Source organism: Rissa tridactyla, chromosome Z, assembly GCF_028500815.1.
Source record: "Rissa tridactyla isolate bRisTri1 chromosome Z, bRisTri1.patW.cur.20221130, whole genome shotgun sequence".
In the NCBI taxonomy this organism is placed as follows: domain Eukaryota; kingdom Metazoa; phylum Chordata; class Aves; order Charadriiformes; family Laridae; genus Rissa; species Rissa tridactyla.
In genome coordinates, this window is record NC_071497.1 from 4620188 (window position 1) to 4639192 (window position 19005).

A 19005-nucleotide genomic window follows, 5' to 3' on the forward strand; every position below is an offset into this window, starting at 1 on the left:
TCAAAGTGCTTGTGAGAGTGGATTGGGAAGGACAAAAATAGTGCTAACCTCCCTTCAAGAGGATTTCTTCTGAGTAAGTCTAGTTGGTTGCATTTGTGTACTTTAGTGATCATACTGGTAACAAATGTAAGCTGAAACTGTCCAGAGTCAGATATCTGTCTGCAAATCTCATAGAAATGTGCAACAGGGGGATATGATCTGCACTTTTCCAAAAACTATTTGAAACTTAGACATTTTGGGATAAGTTAAAGGAAAACTACTGCAACCTAGACATTAGAGGTCCAGTTCTCTTACCCTGGACTGCATAAGAGCTCTGTCATTGACTTCAGTGAGCACAGAATTCAGGCTTTTAACTAGGAGGAGCCATTAATTTAATGTTGTTTTATGTGGGCTGACAGTTGGCTGTATTTTCCTAGCCCTCATAGTTACCGTGTGGTGACAAAGGTAGCAAGGATGTTTGAATCTTCTGTGAGTGATCACAGATTCTCTTTGAAAGTTGTGAAAGTTTCAGAAAAGCCCATCTGAAAAATTCCCATTCACTGTGCTCTAAGCCACAGGGAGAAGGAGTATAAGTAACTGCCACAGCTAGAGTAAATGTGTATTTATTTGTGTAGTTTAGTTACCATCATGATATTAAATGGAAATGAAAACTCTCAAGAGAATTCTGTTATAAGCAGCAAATGTGACCAGGGACTTTATTTTTATTATTGCAACACTGGATAATATGGTCTTCAAAAACATGGAACGAATCTCTGGTGGTGTTGGTGAGGCTCATAAGATCGTGGTAGCCTTGTGAACAGCCCATATTTGTAGACTGCATACATGATATTAGTTCCATCACCAATAGAACCAACAGCTAAAAATATTAGCACTGGCATCTGATGTTGGAAGCTTCTGACCACTACAAGTTCTTAGTGCAGATATTTCGATTGGGCAGATTGGAGAAGACTGCTGTGAAGAATTCTGGTTTGTTTAAAAAAAAAAACAAAAGAGGAAGGGCATTTTCAAAAACATGAGTGAACTTTATTTTTGTGTGTTTTCTTAATTGAAAGAAATAATTCAACTAGCTCTGTTATGGTCAACACATGAAGGAAAAACAGCGTTCGTCCCCCTCAGAAAAGTCCTTGTATTTTTTCGGTTTGTTTTTCATCAGTTTGAAATATTTTATTAGTTTTAATGAAGGCCTTTTGTGGCCTGCTGTAGGCTGGGATCATCTGGAACTCTCTTTGCAACAGTCCAGGCAGCGCTACCCAGGCCTAAAATAAATAGGTGTAATGACGTAAATGATATTGTATTACTGTTCTACAAGGTCACTTACAAAATATCTCATTAAATTCATGGTCTGTGAGCTAAATCCAGAGGTACATTTACCCAGGAAAAAGGGCGTATTGACCCAATGACATTCTGGTATCGGGTCTGGAACACCCTCTTGCTTTTAATCCACTGTTTTTTCTATTTAGTATTAAGAAATAGCAGGTCTTACATGGTGATCCACCATTTTTTATCCCTCTGGTCGTCTTGCTCATTAGTTCTGCATTTTTTTCCCTGCTTGCGAAGCATGCTGTTGTCAGAATCACAGTTAAAACCGAGTTGAGCTTAGCTAATGATTGTGCATACTGTTTAAAACATCTCTTTCAATTTGTAACGGACTGCTGGGAGCTTCAGTGTTATTAAATACCATAGGAAGTGCACACTTCAGTATTACGGGTCTTAAATAGTAAGACAGTCTTTTTAAAGTATCAGGTCTGTGCAATTCTATAGGGTACGACAGTAACAAACACTTGCTGTTTAACTTTTTCATGCGTAGCTTTTTTACCATTACTTGATTCCAGCAAATCTGTACAGCTATAAACCAAGACTTACTGCAGTTATCAGCTCAATAGAGAACAAATTAAAGCAGATAAGTAAAGTGAGGTTATGGGGCAGGGGAAGAATATCCTGGAGGGAAATGACCGTTTGCAGGAAGACCTAGATTTGTTCTACTGACTTCGATACCTAATGCTGCTAGTTTCAAAACTAATTTCAGCCTCGTGTGTCTATTTTTATCTGTGTTTCAGCTCTATTTAAAAGGAAAGAGTAAGAGACTATCGGCTGAATCAGAAACTCCCTTGTAGAAAGGCAGAAGAGCCTTGCATATTAGTGCTAAAATGAGCACAAGTTAGACAGATGATAGAAAAATTTTTTCACCAATTTCTTGATATTTTCAGCCTTCCCTCACGGGGTGTCTCCATTTTATCCAACTTATGATTTTATTATTTTTTTTCCCCAGGGAAGTGTTTTCATACGAAAACATAACTGCTTAACTATGCAACTAAGCATCATTCTGTTCAATGAACCTTTGTCTTAAACACCACATGCTTTTTATCTTTTACATATTTGAATTCCTTCTCTTGTTCACATTAAATTGCACGCAATAAAACATGTATTTGGAATATAGCATTACAGTTAGGCCCTGGTCCTGTTTTTTTCAGAGGTAATGTTAGGTTTCGGTAAGCGAAGAATACAGCCCACGATTTCATGACTTCTAAGTTGTAGTGATCTGTGCAACTCTGGCAGCACTTTTCACATTATGCCAGACTACTTGAGAAGTAAAGTTTTAAGAGAGCTGCTGAACTGAACCGTGAATTTCTAGAATGTATTATATTTAAGGTTAAGTGTGCTTGTATTACAAGCATGTATGTTCTGAGCATAATTTAGAGTGAATTAGCATAAGGTAAATATTTAGGTCAAATTACTTTTAATTTGAAGTGTGAGCAAGAAGCCTAAGTAAAGAGAGCACAGTGGTGAATGAGGCATCTGCCAGCACAGCAGAGCTGAAAACCGGTGCAGACACAGGCACAGCCTTGCTGTCTTGCAAGGAATGGTTCGGAAAGCCCTGGGGGAGAAAGAGCTGGAGGTGGGAAGCAGAACTGAAGCCATTGTGGAGAGGAAGAAGTTACACTCTTCCTGTTATGACAGGAAATGCAGACAAATGTGCTTCCTGACCATTTGCTCAGCAGGGAATGAAATATTCTTTGACCTTTACCTTATGAACATTTTAGCAGCACAGAACTAGTAAACATGTTTTTTACCCTAAACATCTATTTGTACCTGCCAGAACTGGTGATAGCATACCGAAAAAAACCCCTCAGTTTTCTTGTATATTGTGTTAGCTATTGTGTTTTTGATAGAGGTGATTTTTTTTGCTTAAAATACGTACCTATCTGTATATCTATATGTTATGGACTTAATCTTATCTCTCTGATTCAATAAAAGGAAATGAAGTATCAGAGTTTAACCATTATTACTCTTGCATTCCAGTCTGGTTTTAGATCTTAATTTGTAAGTTAAAGTGGGAAGCATATTGATATTGCCTAACCTACTAATTTATGAGTTGCTATATCATCTGTTAATTAACACATCTTCCAATTATCTCTCCTCTCTTTACTTACAAAGAAAAAATTTGTATAAGAGATCCACCATCATGTATTGAATTTGGGCAGACTGAATAATATCACTATTTTAAGTATTTGATCTGTTATTTATGTACTAATATGCTAAAAATGGGGAGTAACACACAAGTACAAAACCCTTTTTTTAATACGGATTGATCGTGAACATTTTAGTTGTTATAGCAATTTTAGGGCATCCTGCTTAGAACTCCTCTTTATCCAGACTATTCATCCGGGACAATAGCTCTTTTACCAGCATAAATCACTGCTGTCTCATCCCTGTAAGTTTTGCTGGAGGGTTATAAGAACATGGAAGCAGGCTGCTGAAGGCCCTTCACTGCTCTTTAAGGGGCCTTTCATTTAATATGGCATGCTCGGTTATTGTATAAAGGAAGGTTTGTCTCGGGCAAATCCTCCACTGGTGCTGCTTCACAGACCCACTGGGGGTTACTGTAAAGATTGTTGCAGCTTGGCCTCTTCATATGACAAACAGATCTAAACAAAAATCAAATAGGAGGAAGGGAAGAGAGGATATGACAAGAGCCCTTGTCTCTCCAGTAGTTATTTGGGGTTTCTATGTATGATAGGATTAGGTGCCTGGCAGTGACATTTTAGTCAAGAGCTCCTTGGTTTGCACATGGCCAACTTGACTTTATTATGTTTGAAGTTAGGTAGATCGCTCATGTAGTACCTTCTGTTTGTCACATACATCCTACCTACCGTGCTTGCTCTAGTCTCTGAGTCAGATTTAGACATTCCAGATGAAGTAAGGACAAACAGAACAATATTTCTTCTTGACCAGGCAGTGTCCGTAGACATTGTGTCTGTGCACAGATACTTCTGTGCATCAATGGTCCCTGATTTTCTCTAGTCACTCATACATGTTTAATGGCAGGAAACGTATATTGGAAGGATTATGTGCAAATGCCCTGTTTCTCTCATTTTCCTATGTCAGCAGCTCTGTATCTTTATAATCAGGATAGGAAGACGTAAGCAGAACACTGATATTTTGCCAGTGGCTGGACTGAATTGCTTGAAAGATCACAGGACTGCTACTTTGAAAACACAAAATGGTAGCACATACGCTAGTGACAAATACGGAGTGCTGTTATGGCTCAGCCTCTTGGAGTGTGTGAGATTTCAGAAAAAGCACTAGAAGGACCTGAATTAAAAACAAAAATAAAATAACATACAATAATCCAAAACCAACTCTCACCACAAAATACAGAAAGAAACAAAACTCCATTGCAACAAAGATAAATAATGTGTCCTGAAGGCTGCATTCATTAAATGGGAGTATTTATCGCTGCTTCTGTTCCTTCACTGATCTCTTAACATTTATAAGAAACACGTAATTGTTGTTACAAATGCAGCTAAATAAAGACTATTACCAGTGGCCACTATCACCATTTACACACATACACATTTAAATTTAAATTTCAGCACATGAAAGAATTTATACTCGCAACCAAGCAACATTACCTTCTAGTTTATTTAGGTAAGTTTTACCTACTAGCGAGTAAACAAAAAAGTCTGCTCTCTGGGCCAGGTTCCCCTCTAAATGGAGCATATCAGAGTGTGTGATATGCACACTTGAATTCGGGCTGTCTGCAGCCCCACTTACAGACATTGCAATGACTAGTCCATGAACCACCTCTCAGAATACTCTTCCAGCTTTATGCATGAAGAGCTAGTGGAGAGGTGTTTCCATGGTGTTGAAGAACAGCCAGAGCTGAAGTGGAAAAATGTCCTTTTAAAAATCCTCTTTTGTCAATGCCTTTCCTTTAGCACATACTGCGGGTTTCACCTTTAGTCAGAATTTAATCCAAAATATATAAAAAGCTCGCCTTGATTTATATCAAGGAAGTTGGAAGCTGGCTACTTCACTGTTGGGTTTTGGTTTTTTTTCGGTTTTCCCAATTCTTGAGAGCAGCATCTGATTTGCTTATGGCCTCTATAAAGTCATCAGCATTTATGCGTCTTCATATACAAAAATACTGCAGGCTTTAGTCTCCTACCCTCTCAGTACTGCCATTGCGGTTCTGAGGGCAGTTTGGCCCTCAAATTTTTAAAAATAACCTTTAAATAAGTAAAATAACCATAGCACTGAGACAAATAGTGATAGACTAGTGGGTTTTCAGTTAATATGAAGGGATGGAATTAGGTTATTTTTTAGTATGTTTCAGAGGTAAATGTGGTCCTCTCCGCACACTGCTCCTTTTGCAATACATGTAAAACTATGCATAAAAGTGCCTCATAACAGTATGTAGAAAATATTGTCAGTGTTTCAAACCTTATGATTTATATACACGTTTTAAAAGGTTTTAAAGACACTTGAATGCTGGCCTCTTATGTGTTCCACTTGCTCCCTCCACTCCATTTTCATTCTCCCCAGTTCTCGCACCGTCGTTATAAAATATTATGCCCCCAAAAGAGAAGGACTTCCTAAATTGCCTATGATTCTCCTGAAAAGGAGAAAATTTCTGAACAGAAAACCACCTACAAATTAGCAGTGGTATAGACAGCAGGGTTAATTAATCATATCTTGACTACTGTCATCAGGAAAGAAAATGTAGTGATTTGATTCTTGCTCCTGAAAAGAAGTTAAACACATATTGAAATGGATGCACTTTTTTGGATGTCCTTTTTTAAATATGTTGATGAATCGTCTCACTGTATGTGTGTTTTCTTTCAGTTTTGCTCGTGTTCTTTATGTCAAATGACAAAATGACATTTTCTGTTGTTATATGATGCTATCATGACTGAGAACTTTAATGCAGTATATGACAATAAGACTATGGGACCACCTGGATTTTTTGGTACTGCAGCTACAGCTACTCAAAAACTTCTGTTCATGCGGGTTGTGTGTGTCTTGTTCATTGTCGGCACTGAGTCAGTTCAAGTATAGTCAAAGCTTATTACGCACAGGTTGCACACTGCCTTCCACCCAGACAAAAGAGACCAAATGTTCTAAATAATTTGTGCTCATTTTTACCACTCAGCAAAAATTTCTGCAATACTAGATTATCTGTTACCTTAGCCAATATTTATTAGATACTTTTAGATTGGGTGAGTATGGTTAACATAACAAATAGTTAACAAATTGAGACACAAAAAAAGATAAGTAATAAAGATGCTGTCTACTTATATTGCTCACAAAAATATTTTAGCATATGGAAGAGAAGTATATTCATCTTCCTTATGTAGCCACATAGAAGAAAGTATGAAAAACTATCATTGTTTTTGAATGGCTTGAAGAGTATTCTTAATCTTTCCTGAAGTTACTGACCTTTCACTATACATTTGAAAATACAAGTTCACCTGTACTATACATTGTTGTAAAAGCATGATAAATTTACATACGTATATCTATGTAATGTATATACGTAAAGATAAGCCATAATGAATGGCAAGTTTAAAAAGAAAAGTAATATTCCAGATCACCAGAGAAACAGTAGTAGATACAGGTTTTTAATTGCATTTATCAGCAGTGACAGAAAGCATTATCTGATAGATTTAGAAAATGTTAGAAAGATCAAGGATTTAAAAACAAATCAAATTCAGAGCAATTAAGATTATATTTTAAAGAAAGAAAAAAAAAAAGATCTTTTCACTTTCCGCAAAAAGGAACTCTAACCAATATCATTCTGGTGATAAGTATTATGAAATAAGTATGTGCCGTTCAGCACAGCTGTGTGGTTATTCTAAATGTTCAGGAGCACCTAACAGTAAACACAAACAGTGGCTTTAAAGATATTTCTGTACTGGAGTGTACTTTGATGGTAAGAAGCTGTAACATGCTAAATTCTGAGGTTTATGTGCAACAGAAACCATACTGTACAGAGACACTCCACCTACAGCACTGTGGTCAAAAAGTTGATTGAAAGGCATTTTAGATGCAGAAAAGTATGTTGAGTTAGTACATTTTATTTTCTGTATGTTTAGCTTTTTCTAAAACATGCTTTTATATATAGATATATGTTTCAACAAATGCATTGCAATTTTCTGTAATCAGAGAAAACATGAAAGGAGTGTTTGAAAGACTAGGGTCTTTTTGAGAATTGGAATGAAGTTTTGTTACCTATCTCATTATTCATTCCAAATATCAAAAGCCATTGAGACAGACAAATTTAGAAATAACTTACTACCAATTAAGCGTACTTGAGACCAGTGCTGTGGAAAGTGTGTTTTTAAAATGCTTGAATAATTGTATTTAATGGCAATCCGTCTTTTCTTAGCAGTTTGTTGACAGAGGCTAAAGAGATTGAAATGACAATGAGAGGAATAACATTCAGTATACATTTGGGAGAATAAATGTTCATAGTATTGGCACAGAGCCTCATCTTTCTGAGGGGGACAAGCAAACAGGGATTAGCAATACTTAAAGGTCACGTTTTCCGTGGCCTGACGTGCTGGGATTTTGAGGTAGTCTGGGGTCGCAGTTAGCATTAACTTGCATTAGGAGTGTGACAAGATAAAACAGCAGCCATATGAACCCTGTACAGACAAATCTTCTTGCCTCAGCATTAAAGTGCAGAGGTGCTACTGCTTTATGGGTATTAAGGAATGGTAGCAACAAGTGCAGGATTAGGCAGACCTATAAACTTGGTTGCATGCCTGTCCTTGACATATCAAATACCTTGACTACATGTTAAATTTGATTAATAATAGGCTTAGCAAAACCATATTTTCATCTTAAAAACTCTTGTCACTGAAAATCAGTAGAGAAAAAAATAGACGTAAAAAAAAAAATCACAGTCATCGTATACACTTAATGGAAATTGCATATATGAAGAAACAGAAGGAGGAATAAAATTCAACCGTACAATTAGCTTAAACAGCTCATGGTAGTTTCTTATTCTGAGTCACATGTCTTACTGGAACTTGTAAGCTAGTGCAGAGAAGAGGAAAAAAAATTATTTGATGTGCAGGTCTTTCGTTGTCAAAACAGTCCCTGTGGAAAATTATGGTTTTGTACAGAGTAACAATATTTTTCATACTGCCTAGTTTTCGCATCATGTCAGGGCATTAACTAGCCCACTGAGAACTTAGAAGCTCATCCCTATTTTTTCCTATGTAATATGACCCAAAGTCCTTTGTAGTAACAAAAGGCCAGTTCGTATTTCTAAGCATCTAATTTGAAACGAAATAAAGTATGCTGAAGTATCTTTGTTTAGAAAAGACCTTGTTTCAAAGGTGGTATTTGTTGCTGGACAGCTATTCTTCATTCTTGCTTTCTATTTCTCATTTCTCACATGAGCATTTCAACTTTTAACACTAGATATTTCTTCAAAACTATTGTGAGTGTGTTTATATGAACAAAGTATCTGTTTCCCACAACTTAATTTGGTGTGAAATAATTTGTTCCACTAAAAATCTGTGAGGAGTTGGGGAGCATGGAATCAAAGTCAATGACTATCAGAAATAAGATTCGAATCCACATGTTCAGCCTATTTACAGCTTCAAATCTGAGGTGCAGTTTTAAAATATTGATGGTAAAGACGTATGCAGTATAAAGAGTATGTGAATTAAAAAGTTACAGAGAAGGATGCAGTATTAACACTTCATGGTGCTACTTAATGAAAACATCCCATGCTTTTTACCTGTAACTCGAGTTTTGTGCAGTGAGAATTAGGTATATTTCCTCACTTACATAATACACAGGCGTACTTACATTCTATTTTTGAACTATATTTATATTTATGCATTTGCCTCCTGAGCATGTTCAATTCAAAGACTAAAGCAGTCACACGTCATATTTCCAAAGAAAGAAGGAGGACTAAAAAGACCAGCTTGGGGATTTTTGATGGACCTTTTTTTTCCCTTTTTCCAGGTGACATTTACAAAGAGGAAATTTGGGTTAATGAAGAAGGCTTATGAGCTGAGTGTTCTGTGCGACTGTGAGATTGCTCTGATCATCTTCAACAGCACCAACAAACTGTTCCAGTATGCCAGCACTGATATGGACAAAGTGTTGCTGAAGTATACTGAGTACAACGAGCCGCATGAGAGTCGAACGAATTCGGATATTGTTGAGGTAAGATTTTCTGTTCTGTGAGGATTCTTTTTTCACTTTGCTCTGAGGCATAAGTACTCAAAGCGAGAGGCCTGATCATCTTTCTCAAGGGTCGTAGAATGTACCTGGAGGGGTCAGAGTGGCAGGAGAGCACAACAGGGACCACCAAGTGTTGGTTTTGGGGTGGGAGATGGTGCGGCAGAGTCTGTAGGGAATCCAGTCTTCTGTGACCTGTAGGTTTTACCCTGCTGAGTCTCATGTGCTCAGTGGAAACTCCTGCGATGGGATCTCTGCCATCCAGCTTTCTGTGCTGCTTTGTCCCTTTGTCCCGTTAGACCTCTCCGTGCCTCGACCAGTACCTCCCAGCCGAATCTCCCCCTTGTCCCCTAATCACTCTCGCTGACATGCTGTCCAGAAAACATTGTGTGCCTTGTCTCATCACTCCAAAAGTTATCATGTCCTCCGTCCAGTAGGAAATAAAATGCATTGTAAAGGATGTGGAAGAAAAAGGTTTAGAATCACTGCTTTAAGGCATTTGACTGCCTGACTTGTTTAGCTTTTTGATTACTTACAGAGGAAGGAGGTTTAATAAAATGCAAGAAAAGTTTACGTATGAGCTGCACAGTAACAAACATTTCAGCTACCCAACACAAAATGCTGTTACCATAATTAAATAATAACAGGATCAAAGCAATACTATCAGAATGCTAGAGACACCTTTTAATTATTTAAAAAAAAATAATTATGTAGGGCAACTTGTATTTACAATTACTGAAAATTATTAATTAAAATTTAAGATTTTCAATATTAAGCTTCTAGTATTTGCAGAAAAGTCAGTTTAATTTATAATCACATTAAGATTCAAGCCATGCAAAATAAATGAAGCTTTCAATGATTTTGTTGTAATAGCAAAACACTCAGAGTGAAATCTAAAAAATCGCTTATGTGACTTACTCAACTCCTGTCAGTGATTAGGCATCTAACAGGATCATTTAAAAAAGTACTGGAAGGATGAGGTCCTGTCTTAAAGATCAGTGAAAATTTATTCATAAATGCTACTGAATGCCTTGGCCTATACACTTAGATTACTTCAGATCTTTTTAAAGGTGTTAGTTTCATATTTTTAACTAATCTGGATGTTGTCTAAAATGGGACTTTGGTGCTTTTGGAATCTTCACCTGGGTTAGTCATGTATTTGAGACTAGCAATGGAAGAAAGTAAGTGTGTGAATCACATATAAAATGTTTTTGATGGAGAAAAAATACTGTATAATAGACATTATTAGACTTGTTACAAGATGTCACAGACAGACCACCATAAATTGGCAAAAACTGCAACCCAGAAATATACATTGCTTTTCTGTCTGTCCTCATGTCATCATATAGGATGATACTGTTTTGCTTCCTTCATGATCTCCCAGCAGATTTTCTTCCCCATCAGGAGAGGATAAGGTTCTGACAGCAGAACAAAAATTTATGTGAGTTAAGACTAAGAGGAAAGTACATAATTTCTTCCTCCTCTCCATCATCTCTTTTCCTCTCTTACTTCCAATCTCCTGTATAGACATGAAGCCTTTCCTGTCACCTAGCTCTGGTAAGCCCATGTCCTGTCCAACAGAATTTAAATTCTGTCCCCAAAATAATGACCTGTCCTCTTTTAATGGCAAAAAGCCAGAATATTCTTAGCAGGAAAAGTTTCCTGTGATATCTTTACTTCTTCCTGCAGGCTTTCTTGTGGGAATAGGTGAGTAAGCCAGGAGTTAGGGATTTATTACTTGCTTCACGATGAATGAATACTTTTGATCATGAGGATGATGGTTTTTCAAGAAACATGACTGAAAATGTAAAATTTAAAATAATGTCTATTTTGTTATAACTCTGAGATTTTGAGAAAGAGCACTCAGCACAAACAAAGTCCCTTTCTTGCAAAAATAGTGGGCCAGTTTGGATAGGCTGGTAGGCAATTTTGCATGCAGGTGTGTTATTTTCAGGCTATACCCAAAATTTGGTGGGCATCCCTTTTCACTTGTCTAAAAGGAGCCAAATAAAAGTAGGTAATTGAAATAAACATTATTTAAATTGAGTAATCTAACAATAGGCAGAAAAGGCCAAATTAAGTGCATGTTTGTAGTTTTTACGTAGCTCTGAATTCAGTCATTTGATCGTTTTGCTATTACGTTTTTCAGTGTTCTGCCTGTGATGCAAAATACTTAAGCCACACCAATGCCAGTACTGTTTCAGGATCAAAGGAGTACTTGTGCAGAACAAAGGTTTCATATTATCGTGGCTTTACTTGATAATTAACATCGCAGTTACGAGTGCAATAGAGAAATGGAGTCCATGAAAGTATGCAGTCTCAGAAATGTCTTGACTCTTAGTGTAGTTTGGATATATTTTTAGGTACAGGATATAAATCTGCTACATATTTAAATATTTAAATTGATCAGTTAAACTGACTCCATTACACATATTTTCCTTGTACGGAGTCCATTTTTTTCACTTTCAGACAGCTAGATTTCACACTTAAAAGTTTTTAATCTTGTTCTCCCAGAGCAATCAACAGCAGCTGAGATTCAGACAGTATTATTAAATCTGATCATTTTCAACTAAATGACTGTTCAATAACTATATTTCAGTGGAAGAAAAGGATATCACTATGCTCACAGATTTCTGCACAGTATTAGAGGAAGAAAACTTTTTTAGGTAGACATGAAAATTTGAAATATAACTGTCAACTGTGTAAAGGTCTTTAATTTAGAATCCAATTTCTGTTCACATTCAGCATAATATTAACTATTTAGTTACTTTTGGTTGTGGTTGAACTGTGTTATCAGTCATTAGAATGTGGTATAACATCTTTGAACAATCCATATTCAAAGAAAATCAAAAGAGTAGGTCTTTAGTATCTAGTTAATTACTTTTAAGTTAAACCACTGCTTTTCAAATGGAAAAATTACATGAATTTTCATGTAGGTCTGGCTAAAGCTGTTAATTTTATTAAGCAGACATTTTCAGTTTAATTACTAGGATTAATTATGTTTAGCATTTCTGAAGGAATGAGTCTTCAGGCCATAATTGTTATTTGAAGTATCAGAAGACACCAAGTGTCTTCTGATCAACAAACATTACATTGTTTTTCAAGAGAAAAAATTATTTTACATTCATTTTAATACTTAAAAATACTTAAAAGTACTTACTTCACCGCAAATGAAGCAATTTGGTTATACCCAGCTTACAGGTATGTGATCAGATTACATCTGTCATGATGTAAAATGGTGTGGCTAATATTAAGAGAATTGTAAAGTTCAGTTACTGTTATTCTCTGAACTCTTTTGATTTGATGATTTAAACAAATAGCTTATACTTCCTTTACACATGTAGTTATTTTATTTATATGTAAGAAGTGTAACTGAGATGGTCTTTTACAGTTGCCTCATTCAAAATGGAGCTGATTAACATGCAGTTTATCATTGCATGTTATGGTATATCTGAGTTCTTTAGATCACAAAAATTATCTACCAGCTGAATGTGTTTCTGTTATTACCCGGTAAATATACTTTTCAACATCCACAGGTAACTAAAAATCAGTGTGTATTCATGAATATTTGCATTCAGCGGTCAAGTGTATCCATTTTAAACAACACTGACAATTTTTGTGAATCTTAACCAAAATCTGCATGGAGGTTTTATGATATGTATTAGTTCTCAAAAAAAAAAAAGTTCATTCTGAGACTTCTGTTTAGAGTTAACCGGATTCTTAAAACTGAAACCTTTACTGAAACCTTTATGTCCTCACCCACCAAACCACTCACACCACAGTCTTTCATTCAAGTTTGCTTCAGTTAAAAAGTGCATGTTGATTGCTGGGTACAGTAATTTATTTTAAGGAATAGCAGAACCTGTGCAGGGTTAGAATCATAGAATCGTTAGGGTTGGAAGGGACCTTCAAGATCATCTAGTTCCAACCCCCCTGCCCTGGGCAGGGACACCTCCCACTAGATCAGGTTGCTTAGAGCCTCGTCCAGCCTGGCCTTAAAAACTTCCAGGGATGGGGCTTCCACCACCTCTCTGGGCAACCTGTGCCAGTGTCTCACCACCCTCATGGTGAAGAACTTCTTCCCAATGTCCAGTCTGAATCGACCCATCTCTAGTTTTAATCCATTCCCTCTAGTCCTGCCATTACCCGACATCCTAAAAAGTCCCTCCCCAGCTTTCTTGTAGGCCCCCTTAAGATACTGGTAGGCCGCTATAAGGTCTCCCCGGAGCCTTCTTTTCTCCAGACTGAACAACCCCAGCTCTCTCGGTCTGTCCTCATAGGAGAGGTGCTCCAGCCCTCTGATCATCCTCGTGGCCCTTCTCTGGACACGTTCCAGCACAGCCATATCTTTCTTGTAGTAGGGGCTCCAGAATTGGACGCAGTACTCGACAGGTGGGGTCTCACCAGAGTGGAGTTCCTCATGGAAGGAACCACAGGAATTGGTTCCTTTGACACTGAGGAAAAAAAGATTAATTTTATCTTTATGCAAACTTCCAAGTACTGTATGTAAATACCAACAACAATATATTCGGCAGCTGTCATTCAAAATCCTGTGTTATAATTACTAGAAGATTTGTAATTCTTTACTTTAAAATGCAATTACATTTTCTCTCATTACAAAATCCTGTGGCATTTGGTACACAGTTTTTGGTACAGAAGTGGTGTTTTTACAACTAGAGTTCCAATCTGTCCTTAGAAGTTTGTCAATATATTCAGTGACTATCTGCTCTATCAAAAAAAGCTTACCTTATGGGTTTGTTGTTTAACATTATCAGCACAGTTGTATAGGACTAGGCAGTAATTTTCTTATGGCAATGAGGAAATAGGGAAGAGTAAATGTCAGAGTTTTACAACAGACAAGTACGTGCATTATGCATTTTTTTCACTTATTTAAAATGAGGCCAGATCCTCCCCTTGTTTCTTTAAAACAGAAGTGGATGTAACATAACTTATTCTGGTGATATTCACTGCCACGCTACTGTGAGTGATGGGAATCCAGTGCATAAGCATTGTAAGCCCACCACTTCGGAGCTCAGAGAGGACATTGCCCTTTGATTGTAGGGGGCATGTTTCAGAGTAGGAATGCAGGGAAATGTTTTGCATCTTGGCTGCAAATGTAATTACAACCCTAAGAATATTACAGAAGTCTGCTGTGGTTCTTCAGCTAAGCCATCAAGGCTTTGCTGACTTAAGGTGAACACTTCCTGCCTGTTTTCTTTCTCAGTGTCCCCTCTTCCTTGTCACTTCTTTCATGTCAAAGCATCAGCTACTGTCTCAGCTTTAGCAGACCCCTAGTGAGCTTTTTCAAAGTCCTGGTTTTCATTCTGTTTCTTAGGCACTGAGTCTAATACGCTGATCCTTGCTCTGTGTGCACATAAATCATTCCTCCACAAATCACTAACCACTTCATCTTTCAGCTCTTTTTAAGCCCTCAATCCATCAATTTCTTTGACCCTGCTGCTCTTATTGTCCCTCTTTCTCCAACTGGCTTCTATTCCTCTGATGATTCAGTGGTCACTGACTTTAACTCAAGTTCTCCTACTAGGTCAGCCCTTTCAAATTCATCCCATTAACCATATCTTCCGTTTTCTGGCCAACATACATCCACCTCCTCAGTTCCCCTCTGCCATACCACTAATCACCGGTAGAGAAAAAAGAGGAACAGCACAAACTTCCTCCATTTTCCTCTTTGTTAACTGAGTTTCTATGTTATCAATGCTAATCACCCACCAGATCTCTGAATTTTGTAAAGTTCACTACTTCAAACTGCAACTTTGCATGCATGCACACACATCTGTCTGATCTTTGCAGCTGTCTTTTATCTTACAAGAAACTCTTCCATGACCTCAGTGTCTTTTTCTTTTCTGAAATATCTCTCTTGCTATCTGCCTTTGGCTTTTTTACTGGCATCTGGCTTCATCTACTTCTCTCTCTTTTTTTTTTTTTTTTTTTAACACATAGAAGGAGTTCAGAGTCCTCAACATAGACTTTTACATGTAGGAAGATGTCAGCTCCTGCAATACATTGTCATATCCTCCCACTTCAATAAAACTTTATTGTTGTTTGGCTTCTCAGCTATACATTATCTTACTCTGTGGGGTAAGCATTTCATCAAGCCTACTATGCCCTTTCACCCACCTTTCCACTCACTATTGCAATTTTCCTTTATTCTAATGCATACTAACAGGTCTTACCACAAAGTATTTACAGCCCTACTTCAGACATAGTACAGTAAGAACAGGAAGCAAAATAAGGTGATGATGGTACAGTAACATGGTCCATGTAGGATTCATCAATCCTGTTTCCATCAAACAAAGTTTATACCTCTTGTACCAAGGACCATCTTTTGACCATGTCTGAGGTTCTCCTCATCTTCAACTCATCGTCAGTTTCATTCTTATTAACCTCTTGCCAATTGCACTCCAGTACATACTTCTTTTTGTGTCTTCCTATCTCATTAAGTTGTACTCTCCTTTGTCTTTTGTCTCACCACCTGCTCCTCCAGTCTGCCTGTTAGGGATCGCTTTTCCGTTACACTTGATGTCCCTCCGTCCTCTTTTCTGTCTCCTTTCTCGTTGAAATTGGCTAAGTTTAAAGAAACTTGCATTGGGTGAACTCTTGCTTTCTTCAGTGATACTGAAGAATACTTCATCAAGAATTGCCCTGAGCTACTCTAGGAGACTAATTATCCTAGGGCCATTGTGATGGGGATGATGATTGCTCTTGGGGAAAAAAAGTAGTTCTAATTTGCAATAATATGTCACAGTTTTAAGTAATTTACAATTTATAGATTCTTTTTCATAGATGAACACCTAGCATTGTCTTTTTAACTTGTTTTGCATAGCGTCATACATCATTCATTTTGGACACTTTTAAGAATCAGTGGACAGGGTGCTGGGCCATCATGTCTAGTCTGTGCTTTTGCCAAGAAAGGTTGGACCAGATGATCCTTGATGTCCCTTCCAACTTGGTATTCTATGATTTTATAACTGCTCTAGTTAACTGCTGATGAATTGACCTTTTCCAGAGTATTTTCCCTTCCCAAGTGTACTCCTGTATTTGGTGAGGGAGGATGAACTGAACATAGCAAGAGAGATGAGTGCCATTTGCAGCAGCATTTTCCCCCAAGGGGAAGAAGTGAGCTTGTGGACATGTGAAATTCTCCCTGCAGGTTGCACATCCTTTGTGTTTTACAACACGCAGAGACAATACTGGTGGAATCCAGAATTTTGGGGGTTTGTGTGTGTTATTGTTTGTTAAAAAAGCATTTTACTCTAAAAGAATGTGTGTAATGAAAACGTGCAACTAATGATAGATAACAATGAATACTTCCACAGGTTTGTGGAAGGACTACCTTGAATTAAAAATCTGATTACTTTTAGTATGACCAGCAACAAAGTGTTCAGAGGCATGAAATACCACTACGTCTCCTACAGGCTTGAGGGACATGAGACTTAAAACTCAAGTTTGTACAGCTTTAGCACACCAGAAGGTTGGAGATGATGAGGGTGGCACTCAGGCCGCAAAAGGTGCATGCATGTGACGTGCTGCTTGGGCAGTGTGTTGTGCCTGAGAGGAATGCTGCAGTCCTGTTTAGCTGATGGACTTTCTGCACATCATCCCGTCGGTTCTTACAGGTGTGCTGTGGGTCCTATAGCACAGGTAGGATTAGTCACTTGGTGTGGAAGTTCTGAATGAGATGAAAAGGAAAAAAAAATTCCTTCTGTCAATTATTTCTAAAGGTTACAGAGCTAATGACTAGCTGGGTGGGAGGTTAATTAGATTCTGAAAGCCTCTTCATATCAATTAAGACTCTTATCTATATATTTGTAGTAAATAAGCCTATAAAACTCTCTAAATGTGCTTGTTTTAGGAAAAGTAAGGCAACTGTTATAGCTTGTTTAATGTAATAAGAGTACTTTCTTCTCTTGTCATCATAACATAATACTGCATATAAACAAGCTGTGAAATGCACATCAAGTCATCTCTTCAGCTGTTGAAATCAGGGGAATTATTTCAGCTACCATGGGCTGAAGATCTGGGACAGTATAGAAAGTAAGCCTGTATGTAAGAAAGGTTATTCAGGGTGATCTAAAGACAGTACAGTCTATTGGATACTGCCCTGGACTAGGACTCATGAGACTTGGATTTTATTAATAGCTTTGCCAAATACTGTTGTGTGACCTTGGACAATTCAGATTTCCTCCTAATGCTTCAGTTTCCCTATCTGTAAAATGGGGATACGTTATTGATTTCCTTTGTAAATTGGTTGAAGACCAGCTTGTTAAAAAAACAGCTACTGTTACCAGTTTCCACAGGCCAGGAGGCGACTGGACAGGGTCAACTGTCCAAAGAATTTCCTTTGGATGATGATTTAGGCTTTTTAAATGCTTACTTCTTCTTTCATTTTTAGTAAATATGAGCCAAACCATTATTGCTAACCTCATGTATGACAAAATCATGGGATTGGCTTCAAGTTCTTCAGCGTTTTTGTAATATTCCTTCAGTCTTTCTTTGTTTCCCTTCTGAGTTTTGAGCCTTTGGAAAATGTATTTGTAACCTAATATCCTCATGTGAGCTTTTTCTCTGTTTTTCCTAGCCACGGTTGGTACAAGAAGATCTTGGAGGGGAAAATATCCCATTTTCAAAAACACTAAAAAACTTCCTACTTTATCAATCTTAATTTCATTTTTTCAAGCAATTAATTTAGAAATAATCTTTTTTTTAAACAAAAGCTGATATTCTTACCTAATCTTATTATTTCATCAATTTGGGGTTTACGTAAATATTAGCTATTACAAGACCACAAGAAAAATTTCAAAGCTGGAAAATTGTGGAAGGCAATTCTATTTTGTCCAAAGTAGTCCCTCAATAGGACTGCTGTTCCCGTTAATGGGACTCTCTCGAAATTAGTCCCGCGACTGCATCCAGTAGTTAGCAATTTATTCCCTTCCTCGCCGTTATCCACATGAGATTTTTGACTCTCGATCTTTCCATCCACAGGCTATTGTTTAAGCTCTCCTTGATAATTTTGCAGCATCTGTTGCTGTGCCTCTAATAAGTGATAGACTTCTGATGCTTTGCAGCCTAGAAGAAGAAAGATAGAGGGTCAAGTTTGACACTACTTTTTTTTTTCATAAGATATTTCAAATTAGTCCAGTATGTGAAAAATGCAGCTAAGGGAAAGTTGCATAATGAGATGTTTTGTTTTGCTTTCTCTCTCTCTCAAAAAAAAAAAAAAAATTTCCACTATGATTTATTTGCGACAAGGATTTGGTTAACATGAAACATAGTTTGTAAGCCTAATGTATCACAGATGAAAGTGAAGTAGCTCACCCTATAGCTTGTTTTTCCGTACCTGGAAGAAGAGAATAGGGACAGAGAACAGTAGGATGGATGCAAAGTTAGTTACTCTGAAGCACATGGAAGAGCAAAAGCTTCTTTTCATTGTGTTTTGAGGGAGCTCTGAACCTCCTGATTTTTACTTCTTGAGGATCAGTTCTTATTATTGGCCATTTCCCC

General features: G+C 37.3%; 1 protein-coding gene across 20 annotated transcripts in view; it reads left to right on the forward strand.

Annotated features, from left to right (window-relative positions):
* The window catches only part of MEF2C (myocyte enhancer factor 2C), a 140669-nt gene that overhangs the window by 63720 nt on the left and 57944 nt on the right, over positions 1 to 19005 (forward strand). For all 20 annotated transcript variants that reach the window (XM_054186952.1, XM_054186953.1, XM_054186972.1 and 17 more), the window contains one exon: positions 9265 to 9468. In XM_054186952.1, coding sequence (XP_054042927.1) covers positions 9265 to 9468 — 204 coding nt within the window. The remainder of the gene's footprint in view (positions 1 to 9264; positions 9469 to 19005) is intronic.